Raw genomic sequence first — 24,131 nt, forward strand, 5'->3', positions numbered from 1 at the left:
ATGGGGGAATTTTAATGGATTTTCAAATTTAGTTTCCGTGAGGAAAAAGTTGTGAGAAACTCACAGAGCTCCAGAATCCACAAGGCTACTGCTGTGTGGAAAAAAAAGAGACTGAAGGGGGACCCCTGCTGGATGCAGGGTTGGTGGATGCTGGGCATGCTCAGTGTGCCAGTCAAAGTTCTAGAAACTTTGACAAAAGTGTTCTGTGATTGGGCTCCATCCTGATGATGTCACCCACATGTGAGGACTACCATCCTGCTTGTCCTGGGAGAAAGGGAATTTTATAAAATTGTATTGATTTTTATTATTTAGAATGTTGTAATATGCTTCAAATGCTAGACAGGTAAGAAATGCATGTACCAAATAAATTGGATGTGGAGAGGAGAAAAGGTCCTTTTTACATATACCCATTGTTGGGAGAGGAAGTTACACTGCTACTGCCCAGGCTATACTTATAGACAGGGCAATTTTAAAAGCCATTTATCAGAGTAAACAGCAATTTATAAAGGCAAATGGGCTGTCTGAAAGCTGTCCTGCCTCAACCTGGCTAAAAATATGCGTGACGTTTCACAGCACATGTGCTTTTAGCTACATTTGTGGGAGGCATTACTGGAAGCATGTTTGGGGGGGGGGGGGGGAGAGGGAATCAGAAAACAATACAAGTAGATTGTATTTTCAGATCTTCATTCATTACTTTCCATAAAAATTCTATCCACACAAAAAGCAGGAACAACAATCTGCAGGTATTTTATACCTTGTGGCAAGTTTCAAAGTGACAGGACATGCATATGTTCCCTTTAAAATTTAATGCAAAGTCTGGGGGGAGGGGGGGGGCGGGAGTTGGGACATAAAAAGTAACTACGCACTTTGTATCAAAGTGGACAGTTTGAAACTTACCCCCTGTATGTATAAAGAGAAATGACAATGCTGGTTCATTATACATGTTTTACATTTTTTAAAAGCTTAAGATGATTAAAAAAAATATTGTATTTCTTCATTATTTTGGCCCCCCAAAAAATGAGAAGTACATACTATGAAAAAGCTTCTGCTGACAAAAGCTGCATAACACATGCTGCCTCAATGCACCTAGTAAGATACATCTGCTATATAATGTGATCATACTGCAACCAATTTCATTTTTTTAAATAAAAATCTATGCTGAAAACTACGCACTTGATGCCCCAAAATATTGTAATTTTAAAAAAAGCTACTTAAAATGAATAATATAGGTGCAAATATATATATATAGAGAGAAAGAGTTACTACTACTCTTGTAATTTTGAGATACCGAAATTTCACAGCAGCCTCTGTTCTCCTCTGTTGTACTCATGGGACGGGCCTCAAAGGCTGTTAGGCTGGTGGCCAAGATTCTGTTTATATTGAGGCCCATTTTGCATATCACTTCAGCGACCAGGAAAAGTTGGGTCACGATCTGATCTTCTCACGCTAAAGATGTCGCAAGCAAACAAAATGTTCAACATGGTAGGTCTCACCGCTTTATCTTTTAAATGGGAATAATTTTATAACTATTTTAACCTAATAAAAAAAAGACTAGACTTACAATAATGAAAATAACCACCCAGACTGACGGATTAAGGGTCATCTTTTCCCATCACCGCATGCCCTGCCAGCTAGTTATAATCACCTAATTATAAAGCATCCCAAGAAAATCTGTCACTCAATTGATCTCAGACTGCAAAACTTATTCTTTTTCTTATAATTTTGAATGAAACCATTAGCCATGAGAAAAGTTCATTTCCCTGCATATCACATACTTAAAGCATAAGAGCACAGGAGAGGAGAGAACTGAAAAATATTTCAAGGTTTACAAAACCTTTGAAAGTATTTGAAAAATAGATGTTTCACAAAACCTTTCAGATTTTGTAAAATACTTTAGAAGTTTGAAAAAAATAGATTTTTTTTTCTTAAGAAACCATCAGAAGCCATTTCGTCTAACGAAACAGAAATCTACGGTGTGAACAAATAATCATCAGCCACCGCCCTATCATTCCTTACCTCATGTCCTCAATAGCCTATGGCAAATTCATCCAGCCCGCTGAGGCCTGGAACTGACCCTACATGCAAAAAGTGCATCTCAATCAAGCCGAAGGGCGGTCTAGAAAGAAGTGTACAGACGAGCTTGAAGGGTTGTTGTAAAAGATCCCAGGTTTTAGCTACGGACGGAAATAAGACACCACGAACTCGACCACCAAAAAATGCTTTCTTGTTTGTTTTCATAAGAACTCAGATTCAGGAAATCCAAGTGGGTTCTAAATCTATTGAAACAGTGCCTTATACACCAAACCGGACATGAGAACACAGCAGGACAAACAAATAAATTTTGTTGTTTCAACACCGCAATAGTGAAAAATCTGAGGGGTATTTCCTTCCCCATGCGTCTTTTCTGATTTATAATACATAAACCAAGACGTCCCCTTACTACTGTAAGAACAGTATTGCTAGAATTCTTAAGGTGCCAGAACCGTTCCTCGGTTTTCTTGCTGAAAAAATGCATCGGATCACTCTTCTTGCAATCATAAAAGTAATTTGGCGGGAGGCATTAATTTGCTACAGGGTTGTTCTCTGTTGGACTGGAATGTGAACACTGAACTCTGGAAAGAAAATACGATCAATTGGTTATGTTAATGATTTTTGTTGTAGTTGCTTTGTAGAAACCCCAGTTGGTGCTGCCTTTGACAAACAGCGTAACACCATGCGAATGGAATGGTACCATCTGCTTCCCTGTCCAATCCTAAGGACATTACAGGGGAAAGACCAAAATCCCAGTGCTTCTGCAAATATACCTAGTATCCAGAAACCCAGGAGAGTGCCACTGGAAAGCAACTGTGCATCAATAGAACATCAGAATCAAATTATTGCATTGGTTTATGGTAGATTAAGCCTGTGTACTGCTTATGTGTTTCATGTTCCAATGTTACCCTGTAATGTATGGACTGTATCTTTCTATGTTAGAGCACCTAATAAAATATATTTAAAAATCACATAATTTTATTTCATATATAGCTGAAATCTAAACAATGTACTTATATTCAGACCTTGGCATCTTTGGCTCAATTATTTTGACCTGATGAAGGAAGTATAACCCTCACAATGTATTTGGTTAGTCCAGGAAGGTGGTGTCACCTGCAGTGTGTATGCTGACTTTTATTTCTAAGTATTTTAACTGAACTGGTAACCTTATTATTTCAGCCACCTAAAATCAAAATGAATAGGAAGAAAATAGAATGTTTACCAGGGACAATAAAACTCCCAACATATATTTCACCCAAGGGGATTGAATTAGTGCTCAATCCTCTAAAGGAGAGCAAGTCAAACACATTAAAATGAATGAAATACAAAATGATTCTTTAACCAAGTGCAATTGTCGTTTGCAACGGACCTCTTTAGCAGCACCTGTTGATTCTCCTAAATACACATACATCACACATTACATTTTGGCACTGTATCTTAGAAACTGGATTCAGGCACCAATTTTTTTCTGCCCAGGGATGCAGTATGGTATTTCACTCTTTGCAATGTACCATAAGAGGATTTTTCCACAGGCACACTCCCGGTTTGCTGGTGAGAAGCACCTCCATTCTTGTGTAGGGAGGCAGATCTCCTTAGGGACCATTCTGCTTTGCTCTGAATTGTGGAAGAACTCTGAGACTGTTGGATATTCAGCTCTGACCGACTGATTCTGCCCTTGGTCAGGTCTTCCTTGTTCTGATGTGGCAGCATGCCGTTGGCTCTTCCTTCACTTATGACACTCAATGTCCCATTAGAGAGTGACGTTCTGGATGATCCGTTTGGCATTTCTGCTGCAGTGTGTCTCTCAGATTCAGAGGACTTCCTGGAGTCCTTCTTTAGAAAACTGCTTCTAAAAATTGTAAACTTCCCTTCATGGTGTCTTTCCGGATCAGACGTTCTTGGTTTACCACTCCCTCCACTTTTGCTGGAGGTTCTTTGGTCATGATCTCCACTTTTCCCTGATAATCCCTTATCTTTCCCTGACTGGACATTTCCATTAGAGTTCAATTTACTTCCATCACCTTTTGACCGAGTTGGTTCTTCTGCTTTAGTTGGTGACACCATTTTTGTTAGTAGAGACTTAGAAGTTCTTTTCTGAAGGGGCACATCATCCTTTGGTTTACCATTTCTTTTTATGGTATTAGCCTTTTCGGTGGCGGATTGATGATTGTTTCGGCCCTCAGTAAGGTCCACTATCGTAACGCCTTGCAAACTCCCACTGGTCCTCTCGGTCCCACGTGCCTCCTGGTCCTTCCTGGTGGTTGTGGAGGTCAGCATGGGTTCATGTACTGAAGGTCCACTTTCTGCACCGGCAGCGCCAGTCATCAGTGGGATGATGGACTCATTTGTGTATCTAGGCCTCCGCCCAGATTCCAAATACTCCACCAGCTCACCCGAAGCACCCTGAGACCTCTCCTTTGAACCAAAGGACCAGCGTAGGGGCATTGTCTTGGTGAGGCCTGGCCTGGCTTTTGACCCTGTTGAGGCTTTCAGGCTAACGCTCCTCCCTTGGATGCCACGCACGAATGGCCTGGACTCAAAGCCTCCTGGAAGAAAACATGAGAAGGTTTCTATTAATCACAATGGGAGCCACTGTCATACTACGAAGTTTGCAGGTACTTTACTTCCTGTGATCTTTGCATCAGTTTTCAAAGGGAAAGCATGCAGGCACTTTTCCTTGGAAAACTGCACAAGGGAAAAGTACCTGCAGAGATTTTCACCTACCCTTTCCCAACCAGAACAGTGCACACAATTTTGAAACTCCAAAATAAGGTGCATTTTTTCTCCTGCCTGGGAACACCTCTACTGCAATGCAGGTAAAAGTACATTTATTTATTTATTTATTTATTTATTTAACACTTTTTTATACCGACCTTCATAGTAATAACCATATCGGATCGGTTTACATAGAACAAGGTTATAACTGAAGCAAAAACTAAAGTAATTAACAATAGAGCTGAATAAGGCAAAGTTACATTTAACAAGGGGTAAAAACTTGGAAGCTTAAATAGCTGGAAGAAGGTAGAGGCAGGAAGTAATTGTAACATGATACAATAAAGAATATGGGTTAAAGCTTAAGGTGCTTTAACTTGGAGGTGCCAGCGTCCATCGTTCGAGATGGACGCTGGCACCATGCATTGCAGAACAACATGTGTACCTTTATCTGCATACAGGGCGGGCAATTTTCAAAAAACCCATATCCACAGGTCACGCACTGTTTAACCCATGGAAATGGCTTTCAAATTTACCCTAAATGAGATTGATATTCAGTGCAATTTAGCCGGTTAAGTTTAGACTTATCTGGCTAAATGGTACTATTTGAATATTCAGCCCCGTTCAGCAGCTGCCAATTAGCTGGATAACTATTTATCCAGCAAAGTGGTGGATGGGATGGAGGAGTTCCGGGGCGTGGTTACTTATCTGAGTAACTTAGCTGGATAAGCGGCAATATTCACACTTATCCGGCTAAGGGCTGGATTCATCATTTCTCGGAGGGGGGGGGGGCGGGTCTGCAAAAGGCCGCAGCCATTCACACCGCAGTCCAGTGCAAATAGCACAAATTTCATATAAAATGTAGACAGTTAAAAGTTCTTTCATATGAAGAGTTTACCGATATTTTATACTTTCACTCATTACTGTTATAACTCTCCCCCCAGAACAATTGAAGATTTACTATATTTTGTATAGTTTACTATGTACAATAACATTTTGAACTTTCTAAAAAAAATGACAATGCTACTCTATGTGGAAACCGTCCTCTAAATGTTAATGGGGTCCCTATAAAAGTTTGGTCATGCTTATTTTGATGTAAGAATAGCAAAGCAAAGCCGAGCAGGTCTGACACAAAAAGTAGAGTGAGACTTTATCACAGGGCTCTGTTAATGCACTATTAATTTGCAGGGCAAAAGTTGACTACAGCATAGCTGTAAAAAAGCTCCATGAATTTATGAAAAAATAAATATCAATTCATGCAGTTGTTTTAACATCACTTCTGCTTTTCATGATTTTTTAATTTTTGCTTCTATTGGTTTGGATTCTGAAGCCTTGGGCAAATCGTGATGGCTCTGTCAAGGGTGTGATGTGCTTTTCTAGAGGGAGACTTTTGTCCAGTCCTGGTGTTTGTACTTCCATCCCAGTGCACTATGGTATTTGCAGTCTTGCTTATTCCATGTGCTATCGACACTACAAGTAATAAGCTCAGTGCATCAGGAGAGGCCAAATGCCAGGAGCAGAGAGACAGTCACATCACATCCCTGCTACAGTGATTTCAACAGAGCAGCACAGATTGCAGCTGGAGTCTGTGAATACACACTTTTTAAAAAACCTAGGGCAGTGTAATCTGAAGCTAGAAAATTGCAAATTAAACAGGGTTTTAAAACATGCCCACAACCCAAAATACTATTTTACTTGTAGTATAATTAGGCTGTGGACTGTTTCACCTAGTGTAGCTGTCGTATGCAACATGACTGGCTATTTAAAAAAAGAAAATCTGGTATAATTTCAAGAACATGCAGGGTATTAACAGACATGGTGATGTAATAGAGGACTAAGGAGGGCAGGTTGCTATGCCAACTGAAAGACAGTTTAGTCCAAGCAATGTCCGCCTTTTTAAATCTAACAGCTATGTAACTGAAGAAGTGTGTGTGTGTGCATGCTGGGATGGGAGGTACAATTTGAGGAAGCAGAAGGCTACAAAGAAGCGAGGGGACCATGTTGAAGCGTCAAACATTGTAGAAAGGTCAAGTCTTCCTACTACAAGCAAGAACTCCGAGCGAGTGTTACCTTTTTCTCCATTGGGCCCACTGTCGGTGAAAACCGGGGAGTCGGGCATTTTAGGGAGGACGGGGCCGTTTGCGGAACACCTGGAGACAAGGCTTCCTCTCTTGCTAGTCCCACTGAGCCTTATTAGCCAGTGATCGGATAAGGATGAGCTGGTGGAGCCTGCAAAGAAAACTCAGGAAATAAGGGGACCACTCTTTCCAAGCCTCTCCCTCTCCACCTGTATTATTATTTATATTGTAAATCACCATCACTGTGCGCATGTGATGAACAGTCACATAAGCGAAGGAAGGAGGGCACAAGTGAAGAGTTGATTAAAAGAAGCCGCACACAGTGACGGGGAGGGGAGCTCAAGTCCAAGGGATTTGCCCAGTTGTTACTCTGTGACTAAGAGCTGCCAGAGGGCATGAAAGCCATGTGTGCACTGATATCACCTTCTCCCTTCCTCATGTACTGGAAATTCATGGCAGTGCACAAACACCGAGACAAGGACAGAAAAGCCAGTGTTTTTTTTTTAATTTTTTAATTTATTTGATTGATTTCTATTCTCGCTTTTCTGGCACTTCAAAGCGGATTAGGTACTGAAGGGTATTTCCCTGTCCCCAAAGGGCTCATGATCTAAGTTTTTTGTAACTGAGAACTCATTGCTGGAGGGTAGACCACAACGCTGTCACACGCTGCGCAAATTGCGCAAGACGCCTTGCTATGTTGCGCCTCGCATGTCAGCACACTGCTCTGCGCTGGTGAAACACCTGGTTGGTTCTCCGAGCCCATCCTTCCCTCCCATTCCCTTGTACGACTGTGTCTACCGAAAGAGGACAACTTCTCATTTCCCAATCTACTGGAACACTTCTGTCCTTCCCATTTTATGTTATCTCATTTCAGATGATCTCTGCGCTGGAAGGGGGATCACAAGGGTTCCAGGGAATCCCTTTTAATTATTTTATGCAAACAGCGTCTTGCAACTCACTTTATTAAGGTATACAAAATGCTTACAACTATTACAGAACACTATGGCAAAGTTGACTTATGGGCAAAAAAAAGAATGTGACCATGTGACATCTGGGTTTCAGAAGTTGCATTGGCTCTCTATGCCCTAGATGACCAGGTTTAAGATTCTCTGCTTGAACTTTCGTACTCTCCACAGGGGCTCCATCCAGCTCATTTGTCAAACCTTCTAGTTCCTTATGCTCTGAGGAGATCTTTCTGCTCTTCGCGGCAGGAATGGTGGCTACTCTTCCACCTTTGGTTATTAGACTGGAGCTATCCCAACAGACCGCATTTAGCTCCCCATGTTGGAATGCCTTCTCCATTGCCTTTCCATCCGAGTGAAATTACCTCAAGTTTAGGAACATTATAAAGTTGGAGCTTTTCAGTTAGGCCTTCCATAGTTAGATGTTTTGCACAGTTCAGTTTTTAATTCCAATGGGTTAGATACTTTCTTTATAGCTGGGGGCCTGGGCTCTGAGCCTGTGACCTATTGCAGTTTGTGGCTATGCTACTTTGTGTATCTATATGTTATGTTTAAGTTATGTTTTATTTTGAGGACTTTGAATTTTGCTGATTATCAGGTCGATACAGTAACGTTGAGTTAAAGATTCCCCGTCTGTAACGTGCTGGGAGCGCACAATACAGACGAGTAAGGCCATCCAGCGATACAGTCTCCAGTTTCACGCGTCCTTAGCGCTTCCTAAACCCTTTCCTAAACCCTTTCCGCACCCAGTATGTAAATGAACGAAAAAGCTGTATAATGAAGGAATTAGCTATTCCCCTGCGACACTGTAACGGGCGCTGATATTATCTCCTCCGTAACCCGCTGTTCTGCCGCGGCCTTAACCTGCTAGTTTACCGCCTCCCCCTAGTAGGAGTTAGTGTAGTGTAGGGTAGTGTAAAAACATTGCTTACCCGCCCTGGTCCCGTCCGGTCTCCTGCAGCCCCGTCCGGTCCCCTCCTCCCGAAGCAAAAAAAAAAACCAAACGAAAAAGTAGCAAGGCTCGGGCCTGCTACGGTAAGTGTAAAAAGTGTAAAAAGTGTAAAAAACAAAAAACCTGTGTGTTATATAAAAAAATAAAACAATTTTAAATACCTGTCGGAGGGCCGTGGGTCCAGGCGGCCGGTGGGCGGCGGGCAGCCATCAGCAGCATCCGGTAGTCCCTTCTCCCTTCCTCCTGATTTCGCACGGGCATTCATCCAGGCAGAGGGAGCCGACGGCGAACGACCTCCGGCTCCCCCTGCCTGGATGAGCGCCAAAATCGCACGGGCGGGTTGGCAGCGGGGGGGGGGGGGGGGGGGGGGGGGGGGGGGGGGGGCGGCAGCAGGATCCGGGAGCGGCGGGTAGGCAGCAGCGGGGTCCGGGGGGCAGCGGCAGCAGGATCCAGGGGCGGCAGTGGCAGCGAGATCCGGGGGGGCGAGTAGCGGCAGCGTGTTCGATCGGGCAGGTAGGTGGGAAAAAAAGATGGCCGCCTGCACGGCGCCTGCAATTGGCCGCTGAAGACGTGACGTCACACCCCGTGACACCAAACGTCGTGACGTCACGACTTCAGCGGCCAATTGCACGCTTTTCCCGTGCAGGCGGCCATCTTTTTTTTGCCACCTACCTGCCTGCCCGATCGAACACGCTGCCGCTACTCGCTCCCCGGATCTCGCTGCCGCCCCTGGATCCTGCTGCCGCTGCCCCCCCGGACCCCGCTGCTGCCTACCCGCCGCTCCCGGATCCTGCTGCCGCCCCCCCCGCTGCCGACCCGCCCGTGCGATTTTGGGAGAAGGGACTACCGGAAGCCGCTGATGGCTGTCCGCCGCCCACCGGCCGCCTGGACCCACGGCCCTCCGACAGGTATTTAAAATTTTTTTATTTTTTTATATAACACACAGGTTTTTTGTTTTTTACACTTTTTACACTTTTTACACTTCCTGGTGCCTGTCATTTCAAATGTCATTTGAAATGACAGGCGTTAGGGAAGGCGTTAGGGAAGGCATAACCCTTCCCTAACGCTTCACAGCCGCGGCATGCATTTGCATGCGATTAGAAGAGAGAATCAGGTGTTAGGTCAGGAGAACTGTGCGTGCGGGGAGGAAGGGTGCGCCTGACACTGCCGCACTGTTTTTACCGCGGCCTTACTGTATCGAGCCGTATGTATGTTTTACAATGTAAACTGCTTGATTGTAGTCTATAAGCAGTATATTCCATTCCATACTATAAACAAATAAATAAATAAATAAATAAATAGAAATGTACAGCGGGGCCAAGATTAACTGGACACCTTCCTTTTATATATATTTTACCTCTACCCCCACCTGTGCTCCTGCTGCAAGATTTTTCTGGATGATTCTCAAAAGCAAATTTATATTTGACCTATCAGGCTGAACTTGCCACATTTCAGTTCCCAAAAACATCACCCATGCCATGGCCCTACCAGGAATCATTCCATTACCTCGTTCCTGGAAACAGAGTTCTCAGTGCTTGCCTGTAGGAAGCACAGTGTATGCCCGAGAAGCCTGACACAGAACACTTGCACTGTGCTAATAAATATTCACGTGGCTTTTGTGTGTTCATTATTCTGCAACCTCTGTTACAGCAAACCAAACAGTGGGAGCCCACCAATTTGTTTATAAAGATGATCTCTTACATCATGCCTCCAGCTAAACACTGGAGAGGCGGGGAGAAAAACTGAATAAAAGTAAAGGTATGTCAAAGTAGATACCATACAAGGCATAGAATTTGGAGTTACTGTGTTATAACAAAGATTTATTATAAAAAGGTTTTTGGTATAAGATGGCACCATGGTTGGTAGCAATTCCTACCTCTTACGGAGCTGCTGGCAGACCACGCAGGAATGGTGTTCCTTTTCTGGTAGAACAGGATGTAGGCCCCACGCGTGACAATGTCTTCCTCCAGGACCAGTTCCACATTGCTATCATCATAGCTGTACCAGTGGGCATCCAAGGAGTTGTGGCAGTATGCTGGGAACACAAGGAAGAGACAGGTTTGCAAAAGCCGGCTGCCGCAGATCAGTGCAGCACTTCTTGCACATCTTATGTACTCAAAAACGGCACAGACGGATATGAGACATTTATAGGACGGACATAATTGCAAATGAAGGATTGCTCCACAGAGGGCCAGATGCAAGATCTGATGGGCCAGGGTCTCTTAGGATTCTTATAGTTTCTTCTTCCCTTACAGACAGGAGGAAAGATGCCAGTTCTACTAAGCACAAATAATGAAGGCTTGCTGCACTACTTATTTTGCTCCACAGAGCTATTGCACTTGCCATGGAGTGCATGAAATATCAGAGGCTAATACTGAGTTTCATTCCATTGTAACCTCTCTCAGAAATTGTTAAGAGTTTCTCTCCGCCCCCCTATTTTGGTCACCTTGTAGAAGCAAATCCCACCAAAGTGAACTAAAATCTGTATTTGGACACATGCTCTGATCAATATCAGCCGTGTGAATGTCTCAGAGTCAGGACAGAAAGAAGCTTGGCCTCTAGGAGAGCAGAACTAGGCCTGCAGCGAAGTGGAGAGGGGAAGGAAAGAAAGATAGCGAGAGGGAGTGTGTAAGAAAAGAAAATGAGATACAAGAGAGAACGAGGCAGGAAGAGTAAGAAAGTGCCGCAAGAAATGATTCACTGCTGAAACCCTGCAAAGGTTGAGAGCCAGAGCTCTGGCGATTCACTTGTGCTTTAAGGTGTTCATCATTTTATAATGATCCCATACCAGTGGCCTTTTGTGCTCCCCATCCTATCGCTGCTGAGTTTGCTACCTCTTAAGATTTTCTTCATCTCTGATATTGCAAAAGTCATCTTGCCACGAGCAGAACTAAGCTGTGTTTGTGTTCTCCTGCACACATCATCAGACAGAGGAAATCAAGACTGCAGTGGGCATGCCCACAGGAAAGAACACAGATTGGTCTTCCTCGCCTAAATTAAGCGTGCTGTTTCCAAGACTATGAAAGCACTTGGTTTGCCCTGTACAAGTATGACATGCAAAGAACGGAGATAACAGTCACCATGATTTCTTTTCTAAACAATTTAAAGCTCTAAAAATTCTCCTGTATATTTTCAGTTGAGCAGTTACTGTATGAGCTTCCACACTGGTCCTTTAGTCCTTGATTTCAGCATTAACCAATCTACATTAAAAGCATTAGGTCGGCTGGGCCGGCTCAGGAGCCCCTTGGGGGGGAGGTCTGAGCAGCCAGTGGCCATTTTGTTTACACGTGCTGGGAGCCAGGCTGCTGTTTCAGAGCCTCTGGACTCCCCACCCAATGTTACAAACCTGGGCCGCAGTCAGCCGAAAGCAACCCCTCCTCCTACCTCACAGCAGGCCCCCCCACCGGCAGTCGCTCCAGTCTCGGGCCGGCCGCATCGGGGCCTTCCCTTCCCGTCCTCCTCGCGAGGAGGACCCCAGTGACTCGTCCTGCCTGGCTCCGCCCCCAGACGCGTGCGCGTCTCCCCTCTAGATTTAAAGGGGCCAATACGGAAAACCTCGGCCCAGCCCCAGAACACTCATTATCAGCTGGGACTATTTAAGGAAGTCCAGCTCACTTTTCCTTTGCCTTGCAACGAGGTTCACTCTTCGAGTTGCTAGTTGCAGTCCTTGCTCCTGCTTGTGTCGTCCCAGCATGTTCCTATGTCCTGCTCCAGCCTTGTTCCTGTTCCGGCCCGTCCTTACCTGCTCCTGTTCCTGCGTCCCCCTGGCTCGTCTTCCTGGCTCCTGACTTCGGCTTGTTCTTCGATATCCTGCCTCGCTGCCTGTCCTAACTTCTGGCTTGTCCTCGTCTCTGCTGTCTGCTGCCTGCCCCAACTCTTGGCTTGCTTTCTCGTCTTGCACCTCTGCCGCCGCCTCAATTCGGATTTCTCGTCTAGACCACTGTCCTCTGGAGACCGCGCCTAAGTCCAAGCGGCTCGGGTCCTCACGGGCTCCTCCCAGGGGGACCACGGTCTTCCAGTGGTGAAGTTCCTGATGGTCTCCTGGTTCCAATTTCCTCGTTGGACTCTCTACTTCTGGGACCTTCATCGTACCTCATCTCTAGAGTCCGCACCTAAGTCCAAGTGGCTCGGGTCCCCAAGGGCTCCTCCCTGGGGGATCTCGAGTCTCCAGTGATGAAGATCCTCTTGGAACCTTGGTTGTCGTCTGCCTCCTGGCCTTGATTCCACTGGAGGTGCCCCTCCAGCGCTGCACTTACATCTTCTAGCCGGCCCAAGGGTCCACAAGCTTAACAGTTTGCAAGACCATGGACCCGTCGGACCTTGCTGGCCTTCAGTCCATTCTTGGTATCGCCCAGCAGCTGTAGCAGCAGCAACATTGCTTAGATGTTCTGGCAGCAACAGTGGAAAGATTGGCAATCCGGTTAGACTCCACCCACCCGGTGAAGCCTCCTGCTCCAGTTCTGGCTCCAAGCCCCGGACCAGTGGCTTCTATGCAGCTACCACCGCCCTCTCGATGCTCAGGCGACCTGAAACAATGTCGAGGGTTCATTAATCAATGCTACATATGCTTTACCCTACTGCCTACCCAATTCCCTTCGGACCTGGTGAAAACTAGCTATATTGTGTCCTTGTTGGATGGGAGGGCCCTGGTTTGGGACTCTCCCTTATGGGAGCACAGTGATCCCACTAGGAAACCTACAGCAGTTTGTTTCCACCTTTAAACAGGCATTTGATGAGCCAGCATGTAAATCCACGGCAGTGGCCGAATTACTGCACCTACGCCAGGGCTCCCGGTCTCTGGCCGAATATGCAGTCGAGTTCCGCATGTTGGCAATGGAGCTAGGTTGGAGAGAAGATGGTCTTCACGGCATCTTCCTGGAAGGGCTGTCGTCCCGCATTAAAGATGAGCTGGCGGCCAGGGATCTTCCTGATGACCTTGATGGCATAATCGACTTGGCTGGGAGGGTCGACTGCAGGCTTCAGCAACACGCTCGAGAAGGAAGGACGGCTCGAAGACCAGTGACCCTGCCACCAACCTTCTCGCGACCCATATCCTCTCCCTCTGCTCCATTGGCAACCAAGTTGTAGAACCAATGCAACTGGGACGAATTTCCATTTCCCCGGAAGAGAGGAGGCGTCGGCGCTCGCTGGGTCTTTTCCTATACTGAGGGGAAAGGGGCATATTTTGGCCCAGTGTGGTGAACGCCTGGAAAAACTTCAAAGCCTAGGCATCATCGAAGAGCTACGCCTAGGCTGTGCTCATTCCGCTCCTCAATGGACCGTGCCGGTGACTCTGGAGTTCCCTGGAGGGACCTTCCCCACAGGAGCCTTTATAGACTCTGGATCAGGGGGAAACTTTATCCTGGCAGAACTGGCCCAACAATTACAGCTTACTGTACTTCCTCGTACACCCCCGTTATGGATCACTTCCATCCAGGGCACACTTCTTCCTGGGAGCGTTACTGCAACCACAGCACCATTGACTCTTCACACTGGAGTGCTCCACGCAGAAGTAATTACGTTCCTAGTTCTAGAAAGGTCCTATAACCCCATCGTGCTGGGGTTGCCCTGGCTCCAGAAACACTCTCTGCGTATCAATTGGGAGTCTCTTCAAATCGCAGCTTGGAGTCCTACCTGTTTCTCGAACTGCATCCCCACAGTACCTCAACCCAGCTTGATCGTAGCGGCCACATCGGTGTCCCTACTCGAACCTTACAGGGAATATAGCGATGTCTTCTCTAAGGAGCAAGCGGAAATACTACCAGAACATCAGTCCTTCGACTGCCCTATTGAGTTGCTACCAGGAACTACGCCCCCCCGGGGGCAGGTGTACCCTCTATTTCTCCCTGAGACACAAGCCATGATGCAGTACATTAAGGAGAACCTGAACAGAGGATATATACGGCCGTCCACATCGCCTGCTGGGGCTGGATTTTTCTTCATGGCCAAGAAAGATGGAACCCTCAGACCTTGTATCAATCATCGAGGCTTAAACACATTACCCGCCAAGATAGGTACCCCCTGCCATTCATCCCGGAGCTCTTAGACCAGCTGGAGGGAGCAAAGCTCTTCACTAAGCTGGATTTAAGGGGAGCATACAACCTAATTCGGATCAATGAACATCGATGAGTGGAAAACCGCAATTAAAACACGGGATGGGCATTATGAATACTTAGTCATGCCTTTTGGCTTGTGTAATGCTCCTGCGGTTTTTAAAAACCTCATGAATGAGGTACTCAGAGACATGCTCCAATCGTCAGTCATTGTGTACCTGGATGATGTTCTCATATATTCCAAGGATCAGTAGAGATATGAGTCCAGGGCTGTTCCAGAGCTGGAAGCAGTTGCAGCAATCCCCATGGTTGGCCAGAAGTAGATTTGTGCTTGTCACAGTTGGCACAAGATGCCACATAGGAGAGTGTATCTTCCTTGATAGTTGGCCACCAATAATACTTCTGTAGCTTCAGCAGGGTACAGCGTTGACCAGGTGGCCAGCCAGCTTGGAGTAGTGTGCCCAATAGAGCAGTTTCTTTCTGAGATGCTTTGGCGCGATGGTTTTACCAGTGGGCACAGAATGAGTAGCCGCTAAGACGACTTTCTTCGGGTCGATTATGTGCTGGAGCTCTTCCGGAATATCCTCCGAGAGAAAGGAGCGTGATAGGGCATCAGCTCTGGTATTCTTGTCTCCGGGGCAATATTTGAGCACGAAGTCAAAGCGGTTGAAAAATAAGGACCATCTAGCTTGTCTATGGTTAAGACGTTGTGCATGGCGGAGATACACTAGATTCTTATGGTCCGTAAACACGGTAATTTGATGTTGAGCGCCTTTGAGCCAAGGCCGCCATTCCTCGAATGCCAACTTAATAGCCAAGAGCTCTTTGTCACTGATCCCATAATTCTTCTCTGCTGGAGAGAAACGTCGTGAGAAGAAAGAGCAGGGACGTAAGGACTTGGAGTCTCCAGTCTGGCTCAGAACAGCCCCCACAACGACGTCAGAGGCGTCAACCTCTACGATAAATAGCTTGTTGGGGTCCGGATGACGTAGGCATGGTTCCGTGGAAAAGGCAGTCTTTAAATCTTCGAACGCAGAAATGGCCTCCACAGACCATTTAGTAGGATTGGCCCCTTTCCGGGTCGTAGCAGTCAAGGGCACCGTTAAAGAAGAATAGTTCTTTATAAAGCTTCTATAGTAATTGGTGAACCACAAAATTCGTCTCAGGGCCTTCAGGCTGATAGGTTGGGATCAATTCTTGATACTTTCTAATTTCTGGGGATCCATCTGGAAGCCATCTTTAGAAACAATGTAGCCAAGAAAAGGCAAGGAGTCTTTATGGAATTCGTACTTGGATAGCTTGGCATAGAGTCGGTGTTCTCGGAGTCTTAGTAGAAATTTCTTGACGTTTTCTAGATGACAGATTCTGAGAAAATATCAGGATGTCATCTAGGTACACTACGACACTCTTGTACAACAAATCCCGCAGAATGTCATTTATCATGTTCTGGAACACAGCGGGTGTGTTGCACAGGCCGAAGGGCATTACTAAGTACTCAAAATGACCGTCTCGAGTGTTGAAAGCTGTTTTCCACTCACCACTGCAAATCCGGACTAAGGTGTAGGCCCCCTTCAGGTCAAGTTTCGAAAATATCTTGGCCCCCTGAAGCCGGTCAAACAGCTCTGAGATTAATGGCAGGGGATAACGGTCTTTAATCGTAATCTTGTTCAGACCTCGATAGTCGATACAAGGACGTAAGGTCCCGTCCTTCTTCCCCACAAAGAAGAATCCTGCGCTGGCTGGAGACTTTGAAGGTCTAATGAAACCTTTCTGTAAATTCTCCTCGATGTACTCGGACATAGCCTTATTCTCTATTGCAGAGAGTGGATAGACACGTCTTTTCGGAGGTTCAGTGTTTGGTTTCAGCCAAATGGCACAGTCATAAGATCTGTGTAGAGGGAGGATGTCAGCAGCTTCTTTGGAAAACACATCACTGAATGATGCGTATTTAGGCGGCAGTCCTGCCATCACTGGAGTCGCAGGCATGCAGAGAACAGGAGAAACTTCCTTGAGGCAACTGCCATGACAACCCAACAGGACAGTTCCAAGGAGGACCAGTCGAATTGAGGCTGATGCAACTGCAACCAGGGTAACCCCAGAACAATAGGGTGCATGGCCTTCTCTAACACAAAGAAGGGAAGAGTCACTGGTTCAGTGCAAAAAGTCACATCCCCAGGCACAGGCTCTCCATGGATGGATGACAAGGGTAGTGGAACTTCTAAAGTAACGAGGGGAATCCTCAACTGTTCCACTAGGCATTGAAATATAAAGTTGCCTCCTGCCCCCGAATCCACAAGGGCAAGAATCTGGATTGTAGACGGTCCGCAAGTCAAGGAGACTGGTAGAGAGAGCGGAGGAGAAGGCGTGGTAAGGCCTAAGAACAGTCCTCCTGCAGGACTTAGGCCCGTCCATTTTACGGACGAATAGGGCATGTTGGGACATCGTGACCAGCTTGTCCACAGTACATACATAAGCCATGCCTCTTCCGAAGTCTTCTCACTTTTGAAGTCAAATGACTGCGACCAAGTTGCATCGGTTCTTCTCCACTGGCAACAGGTAATGCTGGAACCATCCGAAGTGCAAGTTTAGCACGAGTCTCCTTCTGAACCGGTCCTTTAGTAGACTTGAGTTCTTTCCCCTTATCATGAAGCCGGTGGTCAATTCTAGTAGCCAAAGCCACTAGTTTATCCAGCGAGTCAGGTGTCTCATGAGCCGCAAGCTCGTCCTTCAAGCGAGTTTTCAGGCAACTAGGTTCCCAGCATAATTCTGTAGCAAGAGTCTTGAACTCTATTGAAAAATCAGCCAGTGGTCAGTTGCCTTGCTTCAGGTCTACCAGGTCAGAACCAGCAATAGTCACTCGAGCAGGATCATCAAAAACGGATTTAAATAATTCTAGAAATCCATCAATATCCTGAGGATTGGATCCTTTTGAAGCCCAAGACAAGGCCCTTTCATCAAGATAAGATAGAATATAAGTAGTCTTGGCGTAGGCTGTGGGAAAGTGTGCAGGCTGCAATGCGAAATGCATGCAGCACTGGTTTAGGAAACCTCTAGTTCTTTGAATCCCTCCAGAGAAATGAACTGGAGCAGCCAGAGGTACCATAGTCTTTATTGTTACTTCAGGTAACTGAAACGCTGAAGTGAGATTCTCCAATGCGCCTTGTAGTTCAGCAGGCCTAGAATGGCCTGCAAGGTATTGAGCTGTGCTGGATCCATGCGGTTAGCAATCTGTTATAATTACTGAGGTTTGGGTGGACCCTTGGACACTGTGGCAACTGACCACGCCCATGGGGGGAAGTCCCGTGAGGGGCCACAGGTCAGGCTCAGCTTAGGACACACACAGAGATTGATCTTTTATTAGACAATGTCATGAAGCCACCAGAGGTGGCAGTAGTGAGCAGTAGAAGTAGCCCGGCTGGGCTAGTATCCCTCAGGCGCTGGAACAGTGACTACTCTGGTAGCAGTGCTGTAGTTGAAAGAACTGAGAATAATGAGTACAGTGGAATATGCACAAAGCCCCAGGATGGAGAACCCCAGGATAGGGAGAGCAGGCCCTCTAGGAGTGAGTACCTGATCCCTGAGAGCAGAGAGGCTTGAAGGTAATGTACTCACACAGCGGTTCCACGTAGGAGGTGGCGCTAGGGCTGGAACGGAAGTAGGCCCTCGAGGAGCGAGTACCTGGATCTAGGGAACAGCTCTGAGGTGAAAATGGTAGTAATCACTGGTGTTGAAGATCACAGGCAGAAGAGAAGGTAGGAGCAGGTAGCAAGTCAGGGAACATGGGCCCTCGAGGAGCGAGTATCGGTTTCCTGACAGCGACCTGAAAAGCAAGTGAGGCCGCCAAGGAGCGGGTACCTCATTAGCGTTAAGAAATTGGAGAGGCAGAGTAGCTGGGTACAGAGAGCGAATCCCATCCGTAAGAACCCCCCCAGCTAACTCAAAGGCTAGCAAACATCGTAGGCTTTAAATATCCAGGCAGCGTGACGTCGTCACAGGGGGACGCCCCTGAGGTTCGCGCCAAGTAGGAAATAAGTGTGAGGGCCGCGCAGCGTGCGCCCTAAGGTACCAACGGAGCTTGGCGGGAGGCAGCGCCCAAGCCAGTCCGGGAACGCCGGAGAGGACGGCGGGCAGACGCCGTGGCAGCCAGGCGTCCATCCATAGCAAGAGGAGGTGCAAAGAAAGAAAGGTAGGCGGAGTGAAGCCATCGGGACGGGAAGATTGCAACACCCTTTGCCTTGCAACGAGGTTCACTCTAGTGTTGCTAGTTGCAGTCCTTGCTCCTGCTTGTGTCATCCCAGCGTGTTCCTGTGTCCTGTTCCAGCCTTGTTCCTGTTCCAGCCCGTCCTTGCCTGCTCCTGTTCCTGCGTCCCCCTGGCTCGTCTTCCTGGCTCCTGACTTCAGCTTGTTCTTCAGTATCCTGCTTCGCTGCCTGTCCTGACTTCTGGCTTGTCCTCGTCTCTGCTTGCCCTGGCTCTTGGTTGCTTTCTCGTCTTGCACCTCTGCCGCCGATCCGATTCGAATTTGTCTAGACCACTGTCCTCCAGAGACCTCTGGAGATGAGGTACGACAAAGGTCTCGGAAGTAGAGAGTCCAACGAGGAAACCGGAGCCAGGAGACCAACAGGAACTTCACCACTGGAAGCCTGGGCTCCTCCCGGGGGGACCACGGGCTTCCAGTAGTGAAGTTCCTGTTGGTCTCCTGGCTCCGATTTCCTCGTTGGACTCTCTACTTCCGGGACTGGAAGCCCGGGCTCCTCCCGGGGGGACCACGGGCTTCCAGTAGTGAAGTTCCTGTTGGTCTCCTGGCTCCGATTTCCTCGTTGGACTCTCTACTTCTGGGACCTTTGTCATACCTCATCTCAGAGTCCGCACCTAAGTCCAAGCGGCTCGGGTCCCCAAGGGCTCCTCCCGGGGGGATCTCAAGTCTCCAGTGGTGAAGATCCTCTTGGAACCTTGGTTCTCATCCGCCTCCTGGCTACGATTCTGCTGGAAGTGCCCCTCCAGCGCTGCACTTACATCTTCTAGCCGGCCCAAGAAGCAGGTGGATGCAGACCTGGACCCTTCCTCTTCAGATCCGGAAGCTTTTTCACCGGATTTTGTCCTTTTGCTCCATAAGGCCTATTTGGCCAGGAAGGGAGCAGGGACCAAAAGGCCTTTACCCAGGAAGTCCTGGGCGGCCATGAAGCCTAGGCAGGTGCAATCCGGAAGGATCCTGCGGTTCTTGGGTTTCAAGAGGTTTGCGGTGATAGAAGACACGTCAGATAAGACAGATGATTTGGATCAGATACCAGGGAGGGCTGGTGGATCTGGGCAGAGACCCTGTTAGCAGGTTGATGGATCGAATGCAGGATCCAGATCAGGATCCTGTTACTGCATTGGGGGATCCAATGCAGGACCCGGATGAGGGTCTGATCGTGGACAGTGATGATCCTTGGGTGGTCCGCAGGGATGAGTTGGGCCCGCTTATTCCCCAGGTTCTGGAAAAGCTGGGGATTAAGGTTACTCAGGAGGATTCAGATAATGAAATAAACCCAGTCCTGGAGGTATTACAGGGGCCCCCCTAAGGCTTTTCTATTGCTTAAGATGGTGAAGTTAGTGGATCGGGAGTGGGAATCTCCCAAGGTAGGCTTGAAGATAACTAGGGCTATAGCAAAATTATATTCCTTGCCGGAATAGACGTTGGAGTCATGGAAGATTCCCAAGGTGGATGATGCGGTTTTCTCGGTTACCAAGATGATCATCCCAGTGGCAGGTGCTGCTGCTTTGAAGGATATCCAGGATCGGAAACTGGAAATCCTCCTTAAGAGGCTGTTTGAGGTTTTGACTCTGAGCCTGCGTGCGGCGGTCTGCGGACGTCTGATGCAGAGAGCCTGCTTGTGCTGGGTGCAGATGGAGCACAATAAGAGTCGGGACCATTGAGATGGCTCAGGCTGCCCACTTTTAAGCGGGAGTGGCCTATGTGGTGGATGCCCTGTATGACATGAACTGGACTTTTCTGCCAGGGTATGGTCTCAGCAGTAGCTGCAAGGAGACTCCTATGGCAACGCAATTGGTCAGCAGATGTGTGGTCTAAAGTCCAGCTGTCTAACCTCCCCTTTAAAGGAAAGCTGCTATTTGGAGAGGATTTGGAATAGTTTATGAAGCAATTGGGGGAGTCGAAGGGTAATAAGTTGCATGACAAGAAAACTCTCAAGAAGTTTTTTCCTCCACGAGCTCGATTCCGAGAAGCGAGGACGTTTTGCACTGGCAGGAGCCCTGGGTCGATGGTGCAAAAACAGAGTTCGGGCAGTCCTTTCGAGCCCGAGGGACAGTGGCCCCCAAGGGGGAGGCGGAAATAAGATTGGTCAATGAAGGCGGGATGGAAAGAGGCTGTCCCTCTTTTATGAGGAGTTGATCAAGATCACATCGGACCAGTGGGTTCTAGAGATGGTAAAGACGGCTATGCTTTAGAATTTTCTCGGCTGCTCAGGGATACCTTTGTAATCTCCCCCTCAATCTCCCAAGGCAAGTGAGAAGCGGTGTGGGAGACGTTGCAATGGCTACAGTTCCTGCGTGCCATTGTTCTAGTGCCCCCTCTGGAGAGGGGGCAGGGTCAATACTCTTGTGTACTTCGTGGTTCCCAAAAAGGAGGGGACATTTCAGCCCATTTTCAATCTGTAGGTCAATGCTGCCCTCCAGGTGCAGCGGTTTCGGATGGAGACGTTGCACACAGTGATAGTGGCAGTGTGCAAAGGGGAGTTCCTGGCGTCCTTGGAATTGACAGAAGCCTATCTCCACATCCCCATTTGGGCCGAGCACTGGAGGTTCCTGAGGATCATGGTCCTGGGGGAACCTTTCCAGTTTCAGGCCCTTCCCTTTGGTTTAACAACAGCACATTCACAAAGGTGATGGTGGTAGTGGTGGCGGTGCTCAGGAGGGAAGGTACACCCATACCTGGTATCCCCATACCTGGATGATTGGCTAGTGTGGGTGAAATCGGAAGTGGAGTGTTGTCTCTCAGTTCAGAGGGTCCTGCAACTTCTGGATTCGTTGGGCTGGGTGACGAATCTGGCAAAGAGTAACCGAGAAAACCGCATCATCCACCTTGGGAATCTTCCATGACTCCAACGTCTATTCCGGCAAGGAATATAATTTTGCTATAGCCCTAGCTATCTGCAAGCCTACCTTGGGAGATTCCCACTCCCGATCCACTAACTTCTTCACCATCTTAAGCAATAGAAAAGCCTTAGGGGGGCCCCTGTAATACCTCCAGGACTGGGTTTATTTCATTATCTGAATCCTCCTGAGTAACCTTAATCCCCAGCTTTTCCAGAACCTGGGGAATAAGCGGGCCCAACTCATCCCTGCGGACCACCCAAGGATCATCACTGTCCACGATCAGACCCTCATCCGGGTCCTGCATTGGATCCCCCAATGCAGTAACAGGATCCTGATCTGGATCCTGCATTCGATCCATCAACCTGCTAACAGGGTCTCTGCCCAGATCCACCAGCCCTCCCTGGTATCTGATCCAAATCATCTGTCTTATCTGACGTGTCTTCTATCACCGCAAACCTCTTGAAACCCAAGAACCGCAGGATCCTTCCGGATTGCACCTGCCTAGGCTTCATGGCCGCCCAGGACTTCCTGGGTAAAGGCCTTTTGGTCCCTGCTCCCTTCCTGGCCAAATAGGCCTTATGGAGCAAAAGGACAAAATCCGGTGAAAAAGCTTCCGGATCTGAAGAGGAAGGGTCCAGGTCTGCATCCACCTGCTTCTTGGGCCGGCTAGAAGATGTAAGTGCAGCGCTGGAGGGGCACTTCCAGCAGAATCGTAGCCGGGAGGCGGATGAGAACCAAGGTTCCAAGAGGATCTTCACCACTGGAGACTTGCGATCCCCCCGGGAGGAGCCCTTGGGGACCCGAGCCGCTTGGACTTAGGTGCGGACTCTGAGATGAGGTATGACAAAGGTCCCGGAAGTAGAGAGTCCAACGAGGAAATCGGAGCCAGGAGACCAACAGGAACTTCACTACTGGAAGCCCGTGGTCCCCCTGGGAGGAGCCCGGGCTTCCAGTCCCGGAAGTAGAGAGTCCAACGAGGAAATCGGAGCCAGGAGACCAACAGGAACTTCACTACTGGAAGCCCGTGGTCCCCCCGGGAGGAGCCCAGGCTTCCAGTGGTGAAGTTCCTGTTGGTCTCCTGGCTCCGATTTCCTCGTTGGACTCTCTACTTCCGAGACCTTTGTCGTACCTCATCTCCAGAGTTCTCTGGAGGACAGTGGTCTAGACAAAATCGGATCGGCGGCAGAGGTGCAAGACGAGAAAGCAACCAAGAGCCGGGGCAAGCAGCAGACAGCAGAGACGAGGACAGGCAGCGAAGCAGGATACCGAAGAACAAGCCGAAGTCAGGAGCCAGGAAGACGAGCCAGGGGGACGCAGGAACAGGAGCAGGCAAGGACGGGCTGGAACAGGAACAAGGCTGGAACAGGACACAGGAACACGCTGGGACGACACAAGCAGGAGCAAGGACTGTAACTAGCAACACTAGAGTGAACCTCGTTGCAAGGTTCGATACCCAGTTAGGGAAGGTGTTTCTGACTACAGAAAGGGTAGTCAAATTGCAGAGTCAGATCCTTTGGTTGCTGCAGCTGGCGGTTCCCAGGGTCTGGGATTATTTACATGTTCTGGGTTCTACGCTGTAGTTAATTCCATTGGCCTTTGCGCACGTGTCCTCTACAGAGGGCTCTGTTGTCCCATTAGAATCCACTTTCGGAAGAATTTCAGCTTCCTTTGCTGTTGCTGGAGGAGGCCAGATCCAGTCTCTCGTGGTGGCTGTCTCAGCATAATCTGCATAAAGGGATGGACCTAGAGGTGCCCAATTGGGTGGTGGTGACCTTGGAGGCCAGCCTTTCAGGCTGGGGGGCGATTTGTCAAGGGAACTCGGCCCAGGGTCAGTGGTCATCGGAGAAGGCAACCTGGTCCATCAATTGGCTCGAAACCAGGGCAGTGCACAAAGCCTTACTGGCGTTTCTCCCACTCATTCAGGGCAAGCTGGTGCAAGTGTTCTTAGATAATGTGTCGACAGTGGCGTACATCAACCGTCAGGACGGAACGAGGAGTCATCTAGTAGCTCTGAAGGTGCAAGAACTGTTTGGGTGGAGAAACAACTAGTAAGATTAGCTGCTTCCCATGTGGCCAAGTGGACAATATTCAGGCAGAGTTCCTCAGCAGACAGCGTTTGGATCCGGGGGAGTGGGAGTTGTTGGCGGAGGCCTTTGCCTTGATTCAGGCCCGGTGGGGTAGACCAGCTGTAGACCTCATGGCAACTCCAGGAAATGCGAAGACGGATCGATTTTTCAGTTGCAGAA

At 48.1% G+C, this 24,131-nt stretch overlaps 1 protein-coding gene across 1 annotated transcript in view; it reads right to left on the bottom strand.

Moving 5' to 3' along the window:
* Positions 1 to 209: 209 nt before the first annotated feature.
* Positions 210 to 24,131, bottom strand: part of USP43 (ubiquitin specific peptidase 43) — a 629,533-nt gene continuing 605,611 nt past the window's right edge. Inside the window, exons 13-15 of the mRNA XM_029600319.1 lie at positions 10,612 to 10,770; positions 6,814 to 6,972; positions 210 to 4,577 (exon numbers count right to left, since the gene is read on the bottom strand). Of these exons, the coding sequence (XP_029456179.1) occupies positions 3,469 to 4,577; positions 6,814 to 6,972; positions 10,612 to 10,770 (1,427 nt within the window). The 3' untranslated portion in view covers positions 210 to 3,468. The remainder of the gene's footprint in view (positions 4,578 to 6,813; positions 6,973 to 10,611; positions 10,771 to 24,131) is intronic.

This window comes from Rhinatrema bivittatum, chromosome 4, assembly GCF_901001135.1.
Source record: "Rhinatrema bivittatum chromosome 4, aRhiBiv1.1, whole genome shotgun sequence".
Lineage (NCBI taxonomy): Eukaryota > Metazoa > Chordata > Amphibia > Gymnophiona > Rhinatrematidae > Rhinatrema > Rhinatrema bivittatum.